The sequence below is a fragment of the Lathamus discolor genome, chromosome Z (assembly GCF_037157495.1).
Source record: "Lathamus discolor isolate bLatDis1 chromosome Z, bLatDis1.hap1, whole genome shotgun sequence".
In the NCBI taxonomy this organism is placed as follows: Eukaryota; Metazoa; Chordata; class Aves; order Psittaciformes; family Psittacidae; genus Lathamus; species Lathamus discolor.
In genome coordinates, this window is record NC_088909.1 from 100,349,064 (window position 1) to 100,370,385 (window position 21,322).

At 55.4% G+C, this 21,322-nt stretch overlaps 2 protein-coding genes across 2 annotated transcripts in view; one reads left to right on the plus strand and one right to left on the minus strand.

Annotated features, from left to right (window-relative positions):
- The window catches only part of TLN1 (talin 1), a 34,817-nt gene extending 23,490 nt beyond the window's left edge, over positions 1–11,327 (minus strand). The window contains exons 1-10 of the mRNA XM_065664046.1: positions 11,231–11,327; positions 5,611–5,774; positions 3,292–3,389; positions 2,952–3,081; positions 2,578–2,730; positions 2,149–2,291; positions 1,665–1,792; positions 881–941; positions 486–590; positions 26–181 (exon numbers count right to left, since the gene is read on the minus strand). Coding sequence (XP_065520118.1) covers positions 26–181; positions 486–590; positions 881–941; positions 1,665–1,792; positions 2,149–2,291; positions 2,578–2,730; positions 2,952–3,081; positions 3,292–3,389; positions 5,611–5,740 — 1,104 coding nt within the window. The 5' untranslated portion in view covers positions 5,741–5,774; positions 11,231–11,327. The remainder of the gene's footprint in view (positions 1–25; positions 182–485; positions 591–880; positions 942–1,664; positions 1,793–2,148; positions 2,292–2,577; positions 2,731–2,951; positions 3,082–3,291; positions 3,390–5,610; positions 5,775–11,230) is intronic.
- A 1,155-nt stretch (positions 11,328–12,482) lies between these two features.
- LOC136004972 (uncharacterized) lies at positions 12,483–16,486 on the plus strand. The gene is made up of 6 exons (XM_065662006.1): positions 12,483–12,818; positions 14,072–14,209; positions 14,292–14,769; positions 14,983–15,095; positions 15,314–15,397; positions 15,926–16,486. Exons 2-6 carry the CDS (start codon positions 14,072–14,074, stop codon positions 16,034–16,036), a joined length of 924 nt encoding a protein of 307 aa, XP_065518078.1. The 5' UTR covers positions 12,483–12,818; the 3' UTR covers positions 16,037–16,486.
- Positions 16,487–21,322: the final 4,836 nt, after the last annotated feature.

The window sequence follows — 21,322 nt, forward strand, 5'->3', positions numbered from 1 at the left end:
GGGGAGGACCAGGGCTCATTCCTACCAGGGTGAAGCTCTTGGGTGATGCTGCCCAACGCTTGATGTTGGTCAGGTTCCACTCCTGAATCACTTCCTTGGTCTTCTCATCTACACGCATCACACACTCCTTGGTGATCCCCAGCAGCCGTGGCACCAGCTTGTTCTTCCCCTTCATCTTCTCCTATGGGCCACAACAGAAGGGTTACGGCAGATCTGTTCAGGCAGAGACCTTTGGCAGCCATAGATGTCTGCTACTGCTACACAGGCCACACTTTCTGCTTGTGACATAGGGCTTGAAAATGAGAAAAAGCATGAACCAAGGAATGGGAAGGCAGTGCACAGGGAAAGGCAGGAAGGACAGTGGAGACAGGGAAAACTGGAGCAATATGGGTTGAGGAGTAGCAACTGGAGACACAACAAATGGAGGGATGCTGAAGATGAATTCTGGCTGGTAAGAGGTGGGACCAGGGGGGCTGCGGCTCTACCTTGACCAAGAAGAAGGAGACTCCGTATGTCTTAAGGGAACGTGCAAGTTTCACATAGCGAACTTTGGCCTCGATCTCACTCATGTTCCCACAGTTCTTGTGGGCCTGCAACAGCAAAGACAGTATCACACTAGCTCCACGGTCCACCTGGCTGTGCCACCATCACTGTCACAGCCCTCCCAGGCCCTCCCCACCCCACTGACATCCCCGACCCTGCTATAGCATCCCTCTGACCTCTGGGACCACAGAAGCTGCCTTACCTGCTTCACCTACAGCTTCTGCTCCCATTTCTCACCCACCAAGCTGCTATGTGTTGCCTCCAAAGACAACACCAGCCTCAACCTTTGGTATAGAGGAAAGAGAAGACCAGGTCTCAACATGCCCCCTGCACGTACCATGAAGATCTTGCGCTCCCCTTTCTGCTTGATGTACTCCTTGGGCAGGAAATCCTTGAGCCTGCCAAGAGACACCCAAACCAGCTGTTAGCAGCAGAGACCAAGCCAGCATTTGTCTTCAACTACAAAGAGGCCAAACCCAGAGCCTCAGATGAACATCTGCCAGGGCACGGGCCGGGAGTTTTTGGGAGCAGGAAGGATGTGGGAGAGGTTGCTGCAGTAACGAAAGCTGCCTCAGAGCAGGGTGGATGGGCTGAGGATGCAGCCCATAATGTGGTATCAGAGGAGGGCATGTGGTGGTCTGGGATCCCCCCATCAGAGCTGGCTGCATGTCCCTTAGGGGTGCCAGGAGGAGGAGGATTTGGGGCTGGCACCTCTTGCACGGAGGAGAGGGGTTGTAGCAGAGGCAGTCAGAGCCCCATGTGCTGGTGCAGTGCTGGGACTGTAGTGATAGGACAAGGAGAAATTGGTTTAAACTTAATCAGGGGAAGTTCAGGCTAGATATAAGGAAGAAGTTCTTTACTGTGAGGGTGGTGAGGCACTGGCACAGGTTGCCCAAAGAAGCGGTGAATGCTCCATCCCTGGCAGTGTTCAAGGCCAGGCTGGACAGAGCCTTGGGTGACATGGTCTAGGGTGAGGCATCCCTCCCCATGGCAGGGGGTTGGAACTGGACGATCTTAAGGTCCTTTCCAGCCCAAACCATTCTGTGATTCTAAGCTGCTTGAACCACTTAAGGGGTTTGAACCACCCCAAGACAAGCCCAGGGGCTTGCGGAGACACTCACTCCAGAAAGCCCGGCTTGTGCTTCTGTTCGTTGTGTGGCCCGAACTGGATCTGGCACTGGTACCCAGCAAACTCGCAGGCTTTGTCGAAGGAGACGGGGTGGGAACCGTTCAGGATGTCATCACGAGCCTGTGCGAGAAGAGGAGACACTGCTGTTGGCTGGGCAGCCCCGCCACCGCTCCCCTCCACAACAAGCAGGACCTGTTTTCCAGGCTTAAAAGAAGTGGCCCTAAAAGAAAGGATTTAGGACTAGGGACAGTCACCAAGCCTGGGAGAGGAAGAGCAGCAGGACTTCAGGGTGACTCCTATCGGACAGAGGAGACATGAAATCCCCCGGGGAGCTCTGGAGTACGCAGAGGACAGGGCTGTGACTGACACAGTTGGCTCTTACCCAGGAGATAACAGTGCACCCCGAAGCTCCCCCCTCTATAGTGGTTCTTGGCCAAAGCTCTCAGCCCGGGCAGTGGAGCTCCAGAGAGCTGTACCTGCACGTAGAGCAGGTTGAGCTGCACAGGATCTCGCGAGTCCACGTTCTGGTCAGAGTAGAAGAACTTGCGACGCAGCAGCAGCGTTTCGTTGTCATCGATGCCTTGCTCACGCAGCGTCCGGCCGTGGTCCAGCCAATTCACTGCAGGAAAGGACAGAGCATGAGCAGGGACAGGCACTGAAGCAGGGCCAATCCCTGCCCCGAGGCTGCTCATGCAGAGTCAGAAATCAGCATCCGACTAGTGCATCCCGGCATTCACCCTCTGCCCTGGGTTTCCAGGAGACACTCCAGGGAGTGCGGAACATGTTTCCTCATCACAGTCCTCTCCACTCTCTGTAGTGGCTATTCCCCTGGCAGGGGTCCCTGCTCCTCTCCCCACTGCCCTCAGCAGGGGCTGATCCCATCCCCTGCACATGCAGGCACCTACATTCATCATCTGTGTGCAGCTTCTGCTTGAGCTTTTCCATCTTCTTCTCATCTCGCAGCAGGGTCTTGTCCTTCTTGAGGGTGCCAGTGACCTCCTCCTTCTTCTCTTCCATAATCTCCCGAACAAGCGAGTACTCATCATAGTTGGTGATGCCTGCAGGAGAGCAGAGGACCAAGGTCAACAGGACATTGCTGCCAAATACAGCAAAGAGCCTGAAAGAACACAGGGGTGCAGAGCAGTGCCCCTCCCTAGCATCACACACCCCTCACCCCCACTGCATCTCCACAGAGCTGATGCTGCTCCCCCAGTATCCCCATCTGACTCTGCAATCTTTTCCCACTTCCCTTGCCCCTGTTGATGCCCCCTCCTCTCACCAATCCGTGCACAGATTGTCATGAGCATGTCCGTGACGGTTTTGGAGTCATCCACCATCACTGTTTTCACTGTCCCATCCAGCATGCGGATCTTCAGGGGCCGCTGCTTCTTCTTGTACTCCATAGTATCCTGTGGGCACAGCAGAGCACAGCTCCCAGCAGTGGCATCAGTGCAGGGCACCAACATCCTACCATCAGCTCCCACCTCCCTGGTGCAATTATGGGGTGCTGTAGGGCAAGATGCAAGGCAGCAGGGCAGGCACCCACACCAGCTCCACACTGAGGGCACATCTGGACCCAAAGCAGGTACCAGCTGGAAGGATGTGGGATGGATGCTTACCCCATTGCGAAGCATGTAGTAGTCCAGAGCCTTCCCTGCCTCCAGCCAGATCCCTTTCTTTGGGTCTTCATCCGAGAGGAACAGCCCAAAATCGTTGGCTGAAAAACAGATAAAGGCTCTGCCAGGGTAATCCTGAGCAGGACAGGGCCACGAAGATCATGGACTGCTTTGGGCTGGGAGGGACCTTAAAACTCATCCAGTTCCAACCCCCTGCCATGGGCAGGGACACCTTCTGCTAGAGCAGGTTGCTCCAAGCCCCATCCAACCTGGCCTTGAACACTGCCAGGGATGTGCAGCAGGGCAGCCCTGCACGTGGAGCACAGCAGCACTGTGAATGCTGGAGCCTAAACCTAACGAGTGGGCAACAAAGCTGGCAAGCAAGCTTCATGTTTTGCCATAGCTGTCTATGGAAAAGCTGTCTGAAGCATGCCCACACAATGCTGAACTTGGAACTGACAGTCACAACAGAAAGAAGAGCTTGGAGCTGCGGGTGACAGCTCTCAGAAGTGTTCAGTGCACTGTGTAGCAACAGCGAAAGCAGGGGGGATCACCAGGAAGGGTGCTGGGAACTGGTTGTAGAACCTAGGCTCATCCACACTATGAGTACTCAGTGGTGGTGTGGTCTGCACCTTCCCAGAAGGACACAGCAGAGTTTGGAAAGAGACAGAGAAAAGCAACATAAACGACGGAGCCTTGTTATGACGGACTAAAGCAGCCGGGACTCCTCTGGCTGGGGAGGATGAGGCTGAAGGAGTAAGGGATCAAGCCTCACAAGGCCTCAGAGGTGGTGAATCAGTGCTGTTCCCCAAATCCAGCTGCAACCGCTGCTGCTGAGCCCGTGCGGCAGCACCCCAGCTCATACCCACAGGGATAACCCTGTTTTCATGCTGTGAGAGGCCAGGACCACGCCTGGCTTTGCCCTGGGAAAGGTCCTTTTCCACCTCTGCAACAACCCAGCGCCGCAGGCTGTCTTGGCTGGCTCTGTTTATAACTCGTCATCTTGTTGGCAGCTCTCTGCGGGGAGGGACAAATTCCTGAGCTGCCCTGCGCCTGCCTGGCTCACGCTGCCGATGGGATCTGACTAAACAGGGAGCAGGAAAAGCACGGAGCCTTGCCATCTTATTTTTACATTGAGAAAAAACAACCCCAAACCCAAAGCTATTTTCACAGCAGATTCCAAGAGGATAGCTCTAAAGCACTGGAAAGGGAGCAGCTTGCCCCAGATCCACAGCTTGAGCGGGGAAAGGCACTTCCTGACACAGAGCAAGAGCAGGGCTGGAAATGTACCACCCAAAGGTGACAGAAAAAACAGCGCAGCTCCAACAGGGACCCCTGAGTGCCACTGCAAGGAGAAATAAAACCTGCGAGGAGCTGACAGGAAAAGCAAAGCAGCTGAAAAGGAACTCGGGAGTAAGCAGTTCCCTTTAAGGCTTTGCCCTCGGCTGTTTTTTCACAAGCAGGCTGGCTCACGCCCAGGAGCAGGAAACGCAATGCTCCTTCCAACACCAGTACAGACCCACATCCATAGGGACGCTCATCCCCTCTCTGAAACCGAAAGCCGCGGTCTGCCGGACCGCTGGCCAGCCGGGCACGCCATGAAAAGGCATTTCCTTTCATCCTCGAGGAATTCGCTGCTTCCAGATGTCACCGCACTCCCCTCCTCTTCCCACGACTCCTGACTCCCTGCTCACTGCCTCTCCCCTGTGGCACAGCTGCTTGCAGAGCAGCAGGGACCCAGGAGAGCCCCCGGGATGGTGTCCCAGAGCTCCAGCGCCCCCTCCATCCAAGACAGGGACAGGCCATGTCCTCGTGGGTGTGAGTCACATCATGAGCTTCTGAGCCATAAATTTAACTTTGAGCACAGTGGCCGCAGGGAGGGCTGAGAAGGCTTAGCAAGGTAATGGAGCACCAGCATGGGTCTGGCAGAGAGCTGCCGGTGGGGAACATGCCCCAAAAAGGAAAAACTAACTTATATGGTTTATTAATGCCTGCAACTGTTTAAATCCGCCTAGTCCTCTGACTGGGGGTGATGGATGCAAGTAAGAAACAGGAGCAGAGGCAGAAAGGGCAGCAGGCACATACTGCTCAAGTATTTTACTTCCAAATGTGCTATCCTACCTTCCAAAACCCCCACACGTCTTCTGGGGTGTCAAGGAGGGAGCCCGGGGAGCTCATCCTTTGCTTCGAGTGGGCAGGAAGACCCGGACCTTACTCCCCCCACCCCACCACTGACCTGGGGAAGCGCATACGGGCACAGAAACAGGAGAGGAAAGGGAGACCAGGATCTAAGCTGGGCACCCATCCCCACCGTGGACTTACGCTGTCCCATCTGTGCCTCCGGCACCCGCTCGCGGATCATGCGGCAGGCGTCGTACACCATGGTGGAGGGCTCGAACTGCATCGTCTTCACCACATTGCCAATGCTGATCTTCAGCGAGAGGGCAACCATGGTGGCGGCTGGGCTGTCCCCACTCCTGCGTCACCTATCAGAGGAGAGAGATGGGTTAGCTCCGACTGCTGGCTCCTTCAGAGCACAGGGTCCTTCCTTCTCCTTCTCCCCTGTGGCAGCATCTCTGCTCCCCAAAAGCCGGGACTCAGCTTCTACTGGTGAGCAAGAGCTGTGCCCCACAATGGCAAGCTCAGGAAGGGGTCCCACTTCCCATCCCCGTGCTGACCCTGGGGTCTCTGGCCCGCGCTGGGACCCTTGTCCCCTTGTGCTGAGGTCCCAAAGCCTATTTGACAGCAGCTGGTACCCGGTGGAGATGCTGCCAGCAAGGAGGAAGCGAGCACGCAGGAGCACGCGAGATAAGCCGGCACAGCGTGACGGAACGGGTTATAATTAAACCTGCTGCGACACAGAAGCCACAAGAGGAAAACCAAGCTTTGACCCGGCGCTGGCAGGGCCCTGTCCCAGCTATCAGGGCCCCCCGTGCCACCAGCAGACGGTGCTGAGCCGGCAGCCTCAGCAGAGAGGGACATGGAGGGACGGAAAAGCCCGGAGCTGCTCGGGGAGGCAAGATAAGGGCAGCAGGCATCGACCTCACCCGTTAAACATGATTGCCTGGGGGAAGCACCACTCACACAGTGAGTGCTCAGAGTGCAGGGTCTATGGCAGCAGCGACTGCAGGAACGCAGCACCAGGGAGCCTGTGCACAGCATGATGTGCAGGAGGGCAAAGGATCAGCGACTGCAGGACTTGCTGCACGGGCACATGAGAGCCACACCATGCCATCTGAAACAGGCCCCATGCTGGGTCCAGCTTGAAGGATCAGCTTTGAGCTTGAAAGATCGTGTGTATCAGCTTCAGACACAGCCCTCAACAGGGCTCCAAAACACGAGGTTTAACACCTAATTAGAACTGTGATATCCTATAGTAAAGTAAAATCGTTACTAACACAAGAAAAGCAGGTGTAAACAAGCACCCTGCTTGCCTGACACAGCTTGTAGGGCTCCCGAGAGCCCTTCCCTTTGGGTTTACTGCTACACATCAGGGTCCCTGCACCAGGTCCTCAGCCCTGCCCCACTGCTCCCTGCCTTTCTCAGCATTCCCAGTCCCCATCCAACCCCAACCCGACGCTCTCCAGCAGTGACATGCCTTTTCCTCTCCCTGAGAGCCTGCTCATGAAGGAGTCCCCTGCTCCGCATCTACCCAGGCTGCCTCGGGAGGATGCAAGAGCACCGGTGGGCTGCACCACATCTGCTTGTTCTCTTTTTGATTGATTTGCTCCTATGAGGCCTCCTATTACGGCTGTCAGGGAATGGTTACCAGCCACGTGCATCCTCAGTCTTGCCTAAGGTTCTTGGGCAAGACTTGCTGGCAGCCTCCCTCCACCACAGCAGCACAGTGAGCCTGTGCATCCCCACCCAGCACTGCCAGCTCTGGTCCCCCATGAGAAAGGGGGCTACCTCGGTGTGGGCTTCTCCCCACCATGGACCTGAGCGGATGAGGGGCACAATCTGTGATGGATAAATAGCTCCTGCATCTGATTTTGTCCAGCAGTGAGTCAGAGGGCAAGGGTCCTGCTCCTGCAGAGCCATAAAGCCATGCTGGTGGTGCGGGATGGGAGGCAGGGACAGGGGAGTGTGCCGCCTCCGCCAGCACATGGAGCAGCTCCAGCTCTGCATTCCTGAGCCGTTCTGCAATGTTTCTGCGGAGGCCCGCGGCCCCCACGGCTCCGCTGATGAGGAATGAAATGCATTTCGGGTCCGGAGCAAGAGAGCCTGGTGTCAAGGGGGGAAGAAGGCAGAAGAGGCACCCGCCTGTGCTGCTGCCCTCCATCCGGAAGCACCAGCAAAGCTGCGGAGCCACAGGGACGAGGAACACCCTGCTGCATAAAGGGCTTTATGAATATTTCATGCGCAGGGCGGGCTGCTGTGGTCACCGGGCCATCTTCTCTATAGCTAAAAATAATCTCGAGTTGAGCATGAAGCTGCTTTCCGTCCCTCCGCAGGAAAAGGAGAACATGCCCCTGACAGGACAAGGTCAGAGACCATGGAGGAAGGGGAGGGGAAGACACCGAGCAGCAGAGAGGAACTGAGAGGAGCCAGCCCATGGCCAGCCATTTCTGCAGCCTCCTCTTGCCCTCCTCAAGCCGCCCAAAATCAGCTCCCCTTAGCACACCCTTCACAGGGGCTAAAACCCCACAGGAGAATGAATGCTCAAGACTTGACACTCCTGAGCTATTACAACAACAGTGCTCAGCAGGGAAGGTGCTAAAGACACAAGAAAGCCCGCAGAGGAAGGGGAGACGGTTCACTTTAACTCCCGTATTCCACAGGAGCAGCTCAGGCTCCAGCAGCTGAGCTTTGCTGACATCAATGTCTAAAGCAGAAACGCTCTCTGCTGCGTAAATACACCTCCTCAAACCATGGAGAGATTTGTCAGCAGTTAACCACACAGCGCTTGTGTCTCTGCTGCCTCCTGCAAAGGCACCAACGCAGGGCTCGGCCTCTGCAGACCTCTCTCCTCCCCACGTGGGGAAGGAAAAGCTGGACTAGACACAAGGGATGAGACAGCGTGGGAGCCCGGCGCTGCCAACCAGGAAAACAAAGGAAAAGGACAGTGGAATTCAAGCTGTTCTTCTGGAAAGGGGGAAAAAACACAACCCAAACAAACTGAGTCTTGATGCACAAACACCAGATTTCTGCGCTGGTTTGCCTCCAGAGCAAGCAAACCTGTTCTCGATCGGCTGTCAGTATGCAAAGGCAGACAAGGCACCGGAGCAGCAAGCCCACCAGCTGGCAGCCAGGCTAACACACTTCTGCCTTTTACAGCAAGCTGCAGCCCTCTGAGCTGCCAGCAGGCTCCTGAGCTCATCCCACAACGGGACAGGGGTCTTCTTCATAGGGTCCCATCCCCGCAGGGCTGCCCCCATCTCACCCCGCACCAGATGGGCAAACCCACCCTGGTGCGGAGGTCTCAGCTTCAAGGCAGCGCGGCCCAAGGAGCCACCACGTACTGCAGAGACCACTGACAGCGAGTTTTCCACCACGTGACGTAGCTGCTATATTTGTGCCAGTCGAGCTTAGCACTGCGAGGACGGTTACAGAGGAGGGTTTTTATCTTAAAATCAACCAACAATTCAGCAGCAGCCTGCTGGCACGCTCTGCGGACAGTTTCCAGAACAAGCCGTAAATCTTCAGAACGCGGCGATTTTGCCACTATTATCATGCTCTTTTCTAAGGGAGGTCGTGGATGCGGTTTGGGTTTCTTGGTTCATTGGGCTTTTATTACAGCAATGCCAAGTCTCACTTGGGAAAGGCCCCACTCCGGACCACCCCCAGGCGGCAGGAAGCACCATCAGCTGTAATCCACCCCACTGGTGGGGTTTTCCAGAGCCACGGGGCTGCTGGCTGCCGGCACAGGCAGGCAGGTATCAGGCCACCACATTTGCGGGCATATCAGCACAAGGAACAGGGTCAAAAATTAACCTGGTTAAGAAGGCAGAGCCGGCTCTGGCTGGTCCATATGGAACCATGGCAGGCACATGGGTGGCTCAGCCCCGCACCCATGGAAGGCTGCGCTGGCTGCCCCGGCCCTGCTGCCAGCACCATTCAGCCCAGTTCCTCTTCCCCAGCCGCATGTCCACATCGGGTGGAAGATGGATTCTCCCAGCTGAGGTTGAGCTTGCTCCTGGGGAGCATGAGCAGTCACTGGGGCCAGCTCCACAGCACCCCTGTGACCACCCGGCTGTTACCCAGGGGCAGGAGCATCCTCTCACCCCCACTGGATGGGCAGCCCTGTTTGATGACAGGAACAGGCAGGGGACAGCAGTGGAGATGGAGGATAACAGCAGCTCTAGCTGTTAACTGCTGCTGTTTCCCATGCATCCCCAGGTCTCCCGGCTCCTGCCTGGCATCCCCTGTCCTCCAAACGGATGCGGCACAAACGGCAGCATCCCTCGGCTGCCCACCATCAGGCAGGCATGGGGCGAGCAAGGGTAGGCCTCCACCCCAGCCTCTCCTGTGCCTTTTCAGAGCCGGCACAGCACCCCAAAAGCAGCACTTGGGGTGCAGTGTGTGTTCTCACCCGATCTGGGCACCGACATTCACTAGGGGAATTGAGCTGAGCATTCACTTGCTCACCACCACACCACCGGCCCGGCAGAAAGGGGAAAGCACGAGAGAAGAGAGCGTCACCGCATTTTGAGGGGCATTTCTCCACCCAGCATCCAGCAAAGCAAAGCTCTGGAAAAGAGGGTGAACCACAGGTTCCCTTCTTCAGCCTTCCCACTGCCCTTCCCCACATCTTTCGGATGCCCCAAAGCCTTGCCACTCAGTGAGCAAGCTAGGTGCTTGGCCAGTGCTCATCCCTGCTCATTTAGCACTTGGGGGTGGTTCACCCCATGGCCTGTAGGAAGTGGGGGTCTCGGATCCCTTTACCGGGCAACCCTCCGGCTCTAGCAAAGCTCAAGATCCCCAAAATATAACCCCTCCCCTCCTCAAGCAGCAAGGCTCGGGTAGAGAAGAAGGGAGTAAACAATTATTGCTACCAAATATGGGTCTAACAGCCTGCGATGAAGCCACAGCAGAAGCATGTAGACATCCTGCCGGCAGATTCAAAGGGCCAGGAGCACAGGGACACGGGTGGGCTCCGACAGCGAACAGGCAAAGAATGGGGCAGGGAACAGGCAGTGGACGGGGCAGTGCTTCCCTTGGCGGCGTAGCAGCTCCAGCAGGGACACGGCGGACACCGGTGGTGCTCGGTGCCGCCGCGCAGCACCCCCCGCAGTGCCCCGTCCCGGGACACGGGCGGGAGCTGCGAGGTGACCTGGCCGGGCTGCGGCACCGCCATCGGGAGCGTGTCCTCGGCCGTCCCCACCCAAAGCCACGCCGCGGGCGGGAGACACCCTTCCCTCTCGCTTCCCCCTGCATACGGAGGGCAGGAAGCACGGGGAACGCTTCGCACGGCTCCCCCGCAGGCCCCCCGGTTCGACGGGGCCACGGCCAAGCTTCTCCCGTCCGGTCCCTAAGGTCCACCGAGGCGGGGGATGCTGGACGGGGCCTGAAGCAGAGGCTTCGGACCGAGGCCTGCGGCGGTTATTCTGAGGCAGCGCATGTACGGGGCCGGGATTAACGGGGCCGGACCCAGCCCGTGCAGTCCCGTGTCCCATGGTGGGCGTCGGTGCGCTGCTGCCGCCAGCCCGGGGAGGCGGAGGGGGGGGGGGGGGGGCGACGGGGCGCGCCCTTAACGCAGACCTAGGCGTGTCCGGCCCCCGGGAGCCCTTGTACCGCCGCAGAGCACCCCGGTCGGGCAGGGCGGGCCCGGTAACCGGGACGCTTCTCCCCTCTCAGCCCCCGGTAACCGGAGCGGGGCGGAGTGGGGGGGGCTCCCCCCGGGACATCCATTTCCGGCAGCCCCCCAGGAACCAGGGCGCGGCCGATCCCGGGAACCCCGATCCCCAGCCCGCCCCCCCGGGCCCCTGCCGTCTCGCCGTACCTGTGCGCGGGCAGCAGCAGCAGCAGCAGCAGCACAGCGGCCCCGCCGAGCCTGTGCGGAGCGGAGCGGAGCGGAGCGGGGCGGCACCTCCCGCTTCCCGCCCCGCCGCCCCCCGCCGCGCATGCGCCGGGGCAGGGCGCGCAGCCGGGCGGCACAGCTCGGTTCGGTACCGGGCAGCATCCGAGCCCGGCGCTGCGCGCCCCGCGGGGCTGCCGCAGCGCGACCCCGCGCACAGGGTTAGCGCCGGCCGGTACCGGCGGGGCCCAGCCCCGCTCCCCGGCGCCGGTGCTTGCCCCCGGCCCCAGCTCCTTCAGCCGCACACCCCCCCCGTCGGGGCCCTCGCCCATCCAGAAGTACCCCTGCTTCACCCCCCCCACACACACAACATCCCCGTGGCCCCCGGGGTAACCGGTGTCACCGGTTAGAGAGGCGGGCCCCGGGCGCGCGGGGCTCGCCGGTAGGCGGGACGTCACCCGTCGGCTCCGTGAGGAGGCGAAGGCGGAGCGGGGTTAGGGGGACCGCGGGCAAAGGGGGAACAGCGACCAGCGGCGCCTCGGAGGGGCCCGCCGGTCCGGAGGGGGGTGCCCGCGGGACGGCGGGCGGCGGGGCAGCGGAGCCGGGTACGGCAGCGCTGACACCCTCCGGTGGCCGGCGGTACTTCCCCAGTACAGGCTGCGCTGCCCGCGCTGTCCGAGCGCTGCGGGCTTGCGACGAAGCCGCGGTCCAGCCCCGCGGTGAGAGGCTCCTCGGCCTCCTGCGGATGGGTTGTCCGGGTCGGGTAGCGTTTTCTGGTCCCTTCCCCGTACCTTACCCGCTGCCGTCTGCCCCGGTTTTCCCTGCCCGGGGCACCGCTCCTGGACCTAAAGGCATCGGGGCATCGGTTCGTGTGTAGAAGCAATGTGCCCTGGCTCTGCCCGGGCTCTGCCCCATGTCCGTTCCCCTCACCGCTCCGTTTTCTGCTGGCCGGCCGCGGCAGCCCCTCACCATCTGCCTGCTCTGCTCCCAGGCAGCTGGCACAGCACCTTTCCTTTTATTTGGGTGGGATTTTTTGTTTTTGGGGCTGTTGGTTCCGGTACTTTTTGGACTGTGATTGCTGGCAGTGAGAAAAAGCTTATGGAAGCTGGGTAGGGGGGGAATAATGGATACCCCTCCATGGATGAAAGAGCAAGGCTTTGGTTCAGGCATCACGGTCAAGCAGGCCTGACCTACAGAAGCTCTGTTGTGCAAACCATGAGAACCATGCAAGGCCACATCTTCTCAGGCACCAAGGAGTCCAGGACACATCTTATCTGGAGATAGCAGCACTAGCGCAAGCTGGGGCTAGACAAAACTAAAACTGACACAGCTGCGAAAACACCAAGTGGGGTTTGACTACAAGTCCATCGCTTTGCCCTATAAATACCTTTCGCCTCCCTGTGCCCACTGAAGAAGTCTCCTGTACAGCAACGAGCTGCACGGCAGGGATCTCTCCAGGAGCACACGTCTGCCAAAGTTGCTCCTAGAGACTGAGAGACTCTTCACTCAGCATCTGATACCTGCGGCTGAGAGTCCCTTCACACACCATCTGATACTTTGATACTACGGCAAGGTAAGTAGTGTTTTGCTTACATTCAGCCTAAAAGTATAGGAGTTTTCTTGCTAAATCTGATCAGTTTTCTGGAGGTGCCTGGTATAAGGAGGAGCAAAAAGAACAAACAGTGCCCTGAAACTATAGAAATACCAGTGCTAAAATGAACTGTGTAAGTCCATGTAACAGTGTAATTCTTCACCAAGGAATGCTGGAATATTGCAGCCTAATTTCTTATGAGCCGGCTAATCAAAGTAATTCATCGTGGACCAGGTTTAACAGTGTTTTTTTTGAGCAGCCTGGTCCAGTGGAAGGGGTCCCTGCCCATGGCACCGAGGTGGGAACTGGGTGAGCTTTAAGGGTCCCAGCCAACCCAAACCAGTCTGTGATTCTAAGAATTTATGTGTATCCAGCTATAGCTTAATTATTTGAAGTGTAGTAAGCAGCAGAACGTTTCACCACTGTCTAAATTGTTGTTTAAACCATCATTTAAATCGCTGTCAGAACACTGTTTAATTACCATTCTAGGACCGTCGAATCACCGTTTATTATCATTTAATTTCCACTCACTGATTATCGTTTGATCATTGTTTAATCATTAACAAAACCTTTTTAGTTTATCACATAATGATATTATAATGTAAATTGGTATATAATATAAATTGGTATATATAAATTGATATATAATGTAAATTGATATATATAAATTGATATCTAATATAAAGACATAATATAAATTAATACATAATATAAATTGATATATAATATATGAAATATAATTGATATATAATATAATTAATATATAATATGGTATAGTATGATCTGATCTGATTGATATGATATGATATAATATAAATTATATCATATCATAGAATCATAGAATAGTTAGGGTTGGAAAGGACCTTAATATCAGCTGGTTCCAACCCCCCTGCTTATATAACATTATATTGTATTATATTATATTATGGTATATGGTATTTGCTATTATATTAGATATTATATAATATTATATAATATGTTATAATGCTGACTTCTTTTAATACTTCACCTGTTGCTGTGGCCGGGTCCTGATAACCTGACAAGGAAACCGGTGTTCTGGGACCACCAGGGCTTGCATAATGGCTTTGCTGGGGAGGTATTCAAGGTCTTGTTGTTGCTGCAGAGCCCCAACAGCTGTTGCCATTGCACAGTAGACTCTGCAGGGGCTGAGGGACATCTAGAAGGAGTTCTGGTGTCTCCTCAGTGCTGGTGCTCACTTTGGGTGTTCTGCACAGATGTCAAGCCGAGATGGACTGGCTCTCCTGGCAGATGATGACCTGTTTGAGTTCCTCCTGAAGGAAGGTTGTTTTGTGCCTGATATCTCAGTGGGAGACAATGTTCTGATGGAAGACTGGGGGCTGCCGGATCCTGAGGTGAGCTGTTTGGGGGGAGTTGCTGCTAGGTTGTGATGAAGGATGTTTGTCTCCCTGCTGAGTAAAAGCTTTTTCTCCTTAGCCTCTGGACAAGGATATGGATGATTTCATCACGTCCATGCTAAACCCCTTTCAAAACGGGGCAAGCATGCAGCAGGATTATGTACCTGCTGATGGGGACATCGGCATTCCGGAGGATCAACTTCAGCTCCTGAGTTTTGTCAATGAATTTGGTTGCAGCGACTTTTCCTTCAGCGACGTTGCTGGCAGCGACGTTGCTGGCAGCGAGGTTGCTGGCAGCGACGTTGCTGGCAGCGAGGTTGCTGGCAGCGAGGTTGCTGGCAGTGAGGTTGCTAGCAGCGAGATTGCTAGCAGTGAGATTGCTAGCAGTGAGTTGGCTGGTAGCGAGGTTGCTGCCCCCGACCATGCCAGCGATGCCCAGGACTCGGAAGTCGTGCAGGTTGATCACAACTATTCCTTCCACTTGGATTGGTCTCTGCTGCAAGCCATAGCATCCGAGCTGGCAGACATGGGAGAGGAGAATATGCCCATGGATGTCGGTAAGTGATGGGCACGGGCTCTTTCTGTCCTGGCTGCAGGCACAAAAGCAGCCCCACTTTACCGGGTTTTGGGTGGGCGCCAGGAAGCGATGGAGAGCACCACATGCAGTAGCTTTCAGTTGCCGTAACATTGCAGTTTGGTGCTACTTAGAGCTGACCAGTAGGACGCAGCCTCCCAGAGGGCCAATGTTGCACTCTCCTTTCCTTCCCCAGACAATTGGCAAAGAGCGGAAGGCACAAGCATGGCCCTGGTACCAACCTCTGGTTTCCCAGCTCCAGCTCCTGTGGATGCCGTACCCCAGGTTGAGCCTGCCATCACTATGCAGGTATGGACTGCCGTGCGTATGAGCCCCAGCCTTTGCTTCTGCTCACGTCTCCTCTTCTCTCCTGGCTTGCTTTCTGCGAGGGATAACTCTGAGGAAAGCATGATGCCTCTTTGGTGGAGCTGATCCTGGTTCTGCATCCTTTCTGCATGTCTTCTCTGCCCCAGTGTAGACTCCTTTTACTTTGTATTCTCAGCAGGCATATTCTTACTGTTTTCTAGGCAAGCTTACCAGAGCTGGTCCTGACTGAGGAGCAGAAGCAGCTCCTGATGGCTGAAGATTTCACTTCTCTGCCACTGCCCCAGGTGAGTCTCCCGAACAACTTGGACCACTCGAATGCTTCAGCCAGAGTCAGGGTTTGAAAATGCAGGGTGGTGTTTTCATGAGAGTACTGCTGCCCAGGTGCTCTGTTGAGGCAGCGTGGGGTAGGCTTTGGTGTTCTTTTCCACCCTTCAAGGCCTTGGGGATGTTCATGTGTACAGCAGCCTCAGCTTTGCTAATCAGGTAGATATAAAGAGCAATGAGACCTGTCTGCTGTCTGTCTCCCCACTCATGACTGCTTGCAGGAGGCAGCTCTACCACAAGTGCCTTCAATCTATTATTTTACGCACTTGCTTGTGAGCTGTGTGCTTTTCAGCTCCCTTAGGTATGCCTTGCTTTTGCCATGCTGGAGAAGCTGCTGTCCACATCAGCAGCCCGTGCTTTCCAGGGGTGGGGGGCGCGTAGGGTGGGTACAGAGGGTGAAACCACAAGGGTTGAGATTTGAGGTGTATACAGGGTTTATGAGGGTTGTACTGCCAATGTTTGCTCCTAAGGAGAAATGACCCTTGCAGGTTACAGAGCAGCTTACGAAGAAGGCACGTCGCAAGACCCGGCGCAGGCGGTCAACCCTGAGTACCTATCGCAGAAAGAAGAGAAATGTGAATAACCCAGAAAACAAGTAGGGGCACAGAGTAGTGTCACTCAGCACTGGGGAGACAGATAGATTCCTTTACGGGTAGTTTGCAGTACTCAGTTGTAGTTGCATCGAATCATGTGGTTGTGTTGCGAGAGCAAAGCTCATCCAGTTCTAACCCCCTGCCATGGACACCTCACAGTGGACCAGGTTGCTCCAAGCCCCATCCAACCTGGCTTTCAACACTGAGAGGTATGGCGCAGCCACAGCTTATCTGAGCACCCTGTACCAGTGCCTCAGCACCCTCAGAGGGAAGAATTTATATCTGTCCTAAGTCTCCCCTCTGTCAATTTGACACCATCCTGCCTTGTTCTTCCCCTACCTACGTTTGAAAAACTTTCCATACTTCCTGTAGGCTCGTTTAAGTGCTGGAAGCTGCTTTAATGTCTCCCCTGAGGCTTTTCTTCTTCAGGCTTAAATAAAATTTCAGTTAAAACTTTATGCTCTTAATGTATTATTAGTATAGCACAGAAGTTATTATTAGAGTGGCACGGGATTTCTGCAAGCACAAAGGGTGTAGTACAATCTATAACCAGTGTAATAAACAATTTAAAATACAACTTCTGATTTCTAATAACCTAGATACTAATACAACTTGACTTGGGATTTTTCATCACATGGACCCCCTGCAGATCGGGTCAGATCTTAACACACAGTTTGCTGTATCAATATAGCAATAATAATCTACAAAAAACTACATAAAGGAGTATGAGTCACTCCCTCCATCGTGAGGGGAGACATATGGTGGTGGTGGAGGCGCTCCTGACCAAGGGTGCCTTCAGTCTCACTGCTCAGCACCAGCTTCAGGTTCCCTCTTAGGATCTGTAAGTACTTCACATGAAGGACAGTACTTTCTGTGCTGTTATGCTTCCCTGCCCTGTGACAGGGTCATCAACACAGTGGGGATGGCGAGGTGCCAGGGACCACCAAGGCCAGCAAGCAAGGGGAATGAGTGGTGTTTCACTCAGAGTCCTTGTGGTGGGGAGGGAAGGGGATGAGGAATCTGGGGGTTTTGTCTACTTGGTGCACAGGACCTCCAGGGCCCGATAACAAGGGGAAGGGAACAAATACACAGCCCACTGGGTCACAGGGAACAGCTGCTCCCCCACTAGTACAAAGCAGTCTTAGCTGTGCTGAGTGCATGGCTGGGGACTGGGAGCAGGGGAACCAGGCACACACAGCCGTCCTGTGCGGCTGCTGGGGTCTTGCCACCCTACACACCAAGAGAGGCAGACCCTCTGGGTTCTCAGAGGCTCTGGGCATTGCTTGCCGTGCTCTCTTCACCTTGGAGATGGCACAGAGCTTGCTCTGTACAAGCCTGGTGCTAGCCTGACATCACGGATGTGCAGGGTTGGTGTGCCGCTAGGACCGAGCATCCTTAGGGATTGGCGTGGTGCTCCTCTGCAGTTCTGGGCAGGGCTTACCCCTCCCCAAAGCCGGGTGAGGTGTCACTCTAGCAAAGCCTGTTTTCCCTCCGTGCTGTTCATCTTGCCTGCGAAGGGTGGCAGCCTGCACGGCTCAAAACCAGAGGCTGAGGAACATATGGGCGCTGCAGAAGCGGAACAGGTAAGCACTTCTTGTTGGTCCCGGTGGATGTGATCGGGAGGGCTGTTCCTTTGGGATTGTGGCCTGCAAAGGGGGCAATGTGGGAGCGTGCAGCCCTTGGTTTATCTGCTGTGTTAACCTGTGTTGCCTCCTGTCCTGCAGCTCGCTGTTCAGCCAGTTCAGGAAGTTGCAAGCCTTTGTGAGCCAGCCCTCCAACAGGACTGCTGCGGCTAAAACCTACATGACGGTGAGTGGCTTCAGCCCCAGCGTCTGTGAAGGGGTCTCTGCTGCTTGGGAGAGAAGTGTTTACTGCGGCAAGTGATGCCTGTCTGTGCCCTTTGCTGAGGTCTGTGCCCATCTGTTTCCAGGCTATTCTGTCCTTCAGTGTCTTCTCGCCCAACTCGTGCGTGATTGAAAGCATCAAGGCAAAGCTGGATCTTGAAGGTGAGTGCCTGGGGGCTGAAACATGGCTCCAGGTGAAGTGTTGCCCTCTTTCCCCATAGACACCCTCAATCCTGGGGCACCTCCACCCCAGCACCCCCTTGCTGGGGTGACCACTAGGTTTGGCTCAGCTCTGCACTCTTCCTCAGCCTTGTTGCAGAGGTCTGCCCTGGGGTACAAGAGGTGGTACAAAAGCTGGAGGGATTCAATCCCTCTTGGACGCTTGTGCCTGGCAGCAGCACAGCATCCTCTCCCTGCTTCCCCTGGAAGGAGGCAGCTCTAGTTCTTCTCTTGTGGGCTCTGGGCAGGATGGTGGGAGGCTGGGGATGAGAGGCACCTCGCCTGAGGACCCCTCCACTCGGGCTGGGCAGCCTCATTTGGTGATGGGAAGAGGGGCTGTGGTCCACCCAACCTCACTCACAAATCTTCTTTCAACAGAAATTCAATACCTGATGCTCTGGCAGCAGCTGGTTTCGAGCTGGTTCTCTCTGAGCCTCCTGAGCAGCACTCCCAGGGCAGCCCATCACAGGCAGAAGTGGTTGTGTTGTGGAAGTGGAAGTGGCAGATGTGACACTATCATGCTGCCCCAGAGGGGTAATCCAGCAGCACCATGGAGATGTGACTTCTGCCGCTTCCTCCTGCTTCTTGAGGTGACCCTGGGCATCCTGCCAGAAAGGGGCAATTAGAGCCGCCGAAGCCTTAGATGATGCATCAAAGTACATTCTTCTGAATACTCCCCTAATTGCTGTGAGCTCAGGTTTGCTGGGGAGGAAGAGTTCTGGCACTTTGTGTTTCTGTAGCAGAACTCCGTATGAGATAGAATAGGAAACGCTTGCCAATTTTGCTGTAGCTGCTGACATGGCTTGAAGCTCAGGGCACATCCCTGTGGCTTGTAGTGATGGGGTGCAGCACGGAGGGTGAAGGTGGTCAGGTCTGAGGTTGCTGTTAGTTAATCTGCACAAGATAGATGGAGTCTATTTTCCTGCTGCTTCTTTACCCAGGTAGAGGTGAATAAACAGAGTCCTGCATTTATTACTGCATCCAGTGGCCACAAAAGTCTGCCCATCGCCCCTTCCCTAGTCCTGTAGTGTTGCCTGATTTCAAGCTGTGAGGTAGGGAGCTGTCCTTCAGTGCTCCCACAAAGAGTGATCCTGCCATTGCGACAGGCTCTGCTTGTCGCCTGTTCCTGCTACCTTTGAGCCCCGGGCACAGCTCCTGGCCTGGCTAGAGAAGGTAATGAAGAGCCCTTCCCAGGCCATGTGTGCTGTTGCCTTCTGTAGCAGCTGAGCCTTTCCATCTGGCGCAGCCCACTCTGTTTATCCTAGACCTCAGGGGGAGGCACATCTCGGAGCCTTCGTGCGGGGAGGGATAAAGCAGAGAGCAGCAGAGCTGTTTGTTCCTCTGAAGGCTTTCATGGCCGCAGGATGTTCTCAAAGCTGTGTCCTTGTGTGCCCAAGCTTTGCTGTGCTGGCCAAGGATGCAGTGGGCTGTTTCTAGTTGCTCCAAAAGGCTAACCAGAAGCCCTTTTCATATGGTGAGCTGTGTGCTGCTTGAAGTGCAGCTTAGTAGTGATAAGTTGTGATAAAAAAAACAGCTGCTTGTTTTAAATGACTTACTACTGCTTAAATAGCTCTACTGGGCACTTTCTGCATACTTTTAAACTATCATTTAATGGTTAATCATCTCTCCTTTCCTACTGTAGGACATTTCATAGAATCACATGGAATATTTTAGGTTGTAAGGTTCCTTTAAAGATCATTTAGTTCAATTCTCCTGCCGTAAGCAGGCACACCTTCTACTAGATCTCCATAACAGTTAATTCTTTCCTTAGTAGTATCAAGTAAATAAATAGCAATGAAGCATGACCACGTCTCCTGTGGTGATTTTGGTGCTGGGTACCCAGCACAGCACCCATGTGCGAGCTGTGCCGGTGCTGCGGAAGCAAGCAGCTTCCCTGGTCGGAAGCATGAGGAGCCGGTGTCTGCCCCACTGCTGCTGTTGTAACAGAGCTGCACAATGGCAGGAAGTGGAGCAGAGCCAGGGTAGTGCAACAGCCCCTTTCCTTCGTCTGGGGGGCTGTGGGGAGAGCCCTGATGTGGTGTGGGTGATAAATCAGGGCTGGGCACTGGGGCTGGTTGGGATCAGTGGGTCCATGGGAGGTGGGAGTGGACCATGAGCTCAGGCTGTGGAGCCTAGTGGTGGGTTTGGGTGATGGGTGCAGGAAGCGTGGTGCTTGTAACCCACCCCATAAAGAAAGTGTGTGTCTGCAGGTGAATGAGATCTAACACTGAAAGCGTGGTCTCTGCCTGTGCAGGAGAGACAGCCAAGGGGTGCCTCTGTACCCAGGAGGACAGGCAGCAGCGCACTTGTACTGGGGTCATGGCTGGGGCATGCAGCCGGTGACATCCTCAGGGAATCCTCTTTTCCCAGGATCCTTGCACCATGGCAGGAGGCTGTCAGGCCTCACTTTCACTTTGCAGTTCAAGGCCAGGGTGTGTGATGCCACTGATGTCACCTGGAGTCCTCAACCCGGCACTAAGCGATATTACTCATCTGAAATAAAACACAGCGGTGCTGCCAGCAGGGTAGGGAGTGGCGCCGCAGCCCGGGTTTAACCAGGGCGATGGGTCAGCACTGTGCTCCGCAGCGATCTCGCTTGTTGGACAAGGTATCAGGATGGGAGAGGGCACTGGGAGAGTGGGCAGGGAGCCAGGCAAGCACAGCAGGCTCCCCATCAAACACAGCCCAGCACACGCTCCTGCTGCTAGGCACTAATTGTGCCAGCCCTTCCATGCCACAAAGAACTGGGGCCACTGCAATGAGAGTTTTGGGGATGGTTACTCCTTCCATGCTATTTTGCATTGCTCCCTGTGCTCTCATGCTGGTCCCACAACAAGCAGCTCTGAGCCAGTGAGAGGAAGGAAGCTGAGCCCAGGCCTTTTGCTTTGGGTTAAAGGGTGGCAATGATAAAAATGCCCAGAATGAGCTCTTCATCAGAGGAGGCTCGCACCTTGTTTCCATCAAGCAGAGGAGCAGGAGGAGCTGGGTGTTTCTGCCACCCTCCTCGCTGCACATCCTCCACGACAGCTTTATCCCTTGGTGCTGCAGGGGTCAGAACACATCCTGCTTGCACACACACACAGTCTGGTGTTATCCTGGTGTTATGGTCCCTGCTTGCCCCCCCCACCGTGTTCCCTCTGTTATTCCCAATGTTGACCCGTATCCCACGCACCTCCTTTAAAGTGCCTGCATCAGCACTGAGGGAGCACACCAACAGACCAGAAATGTA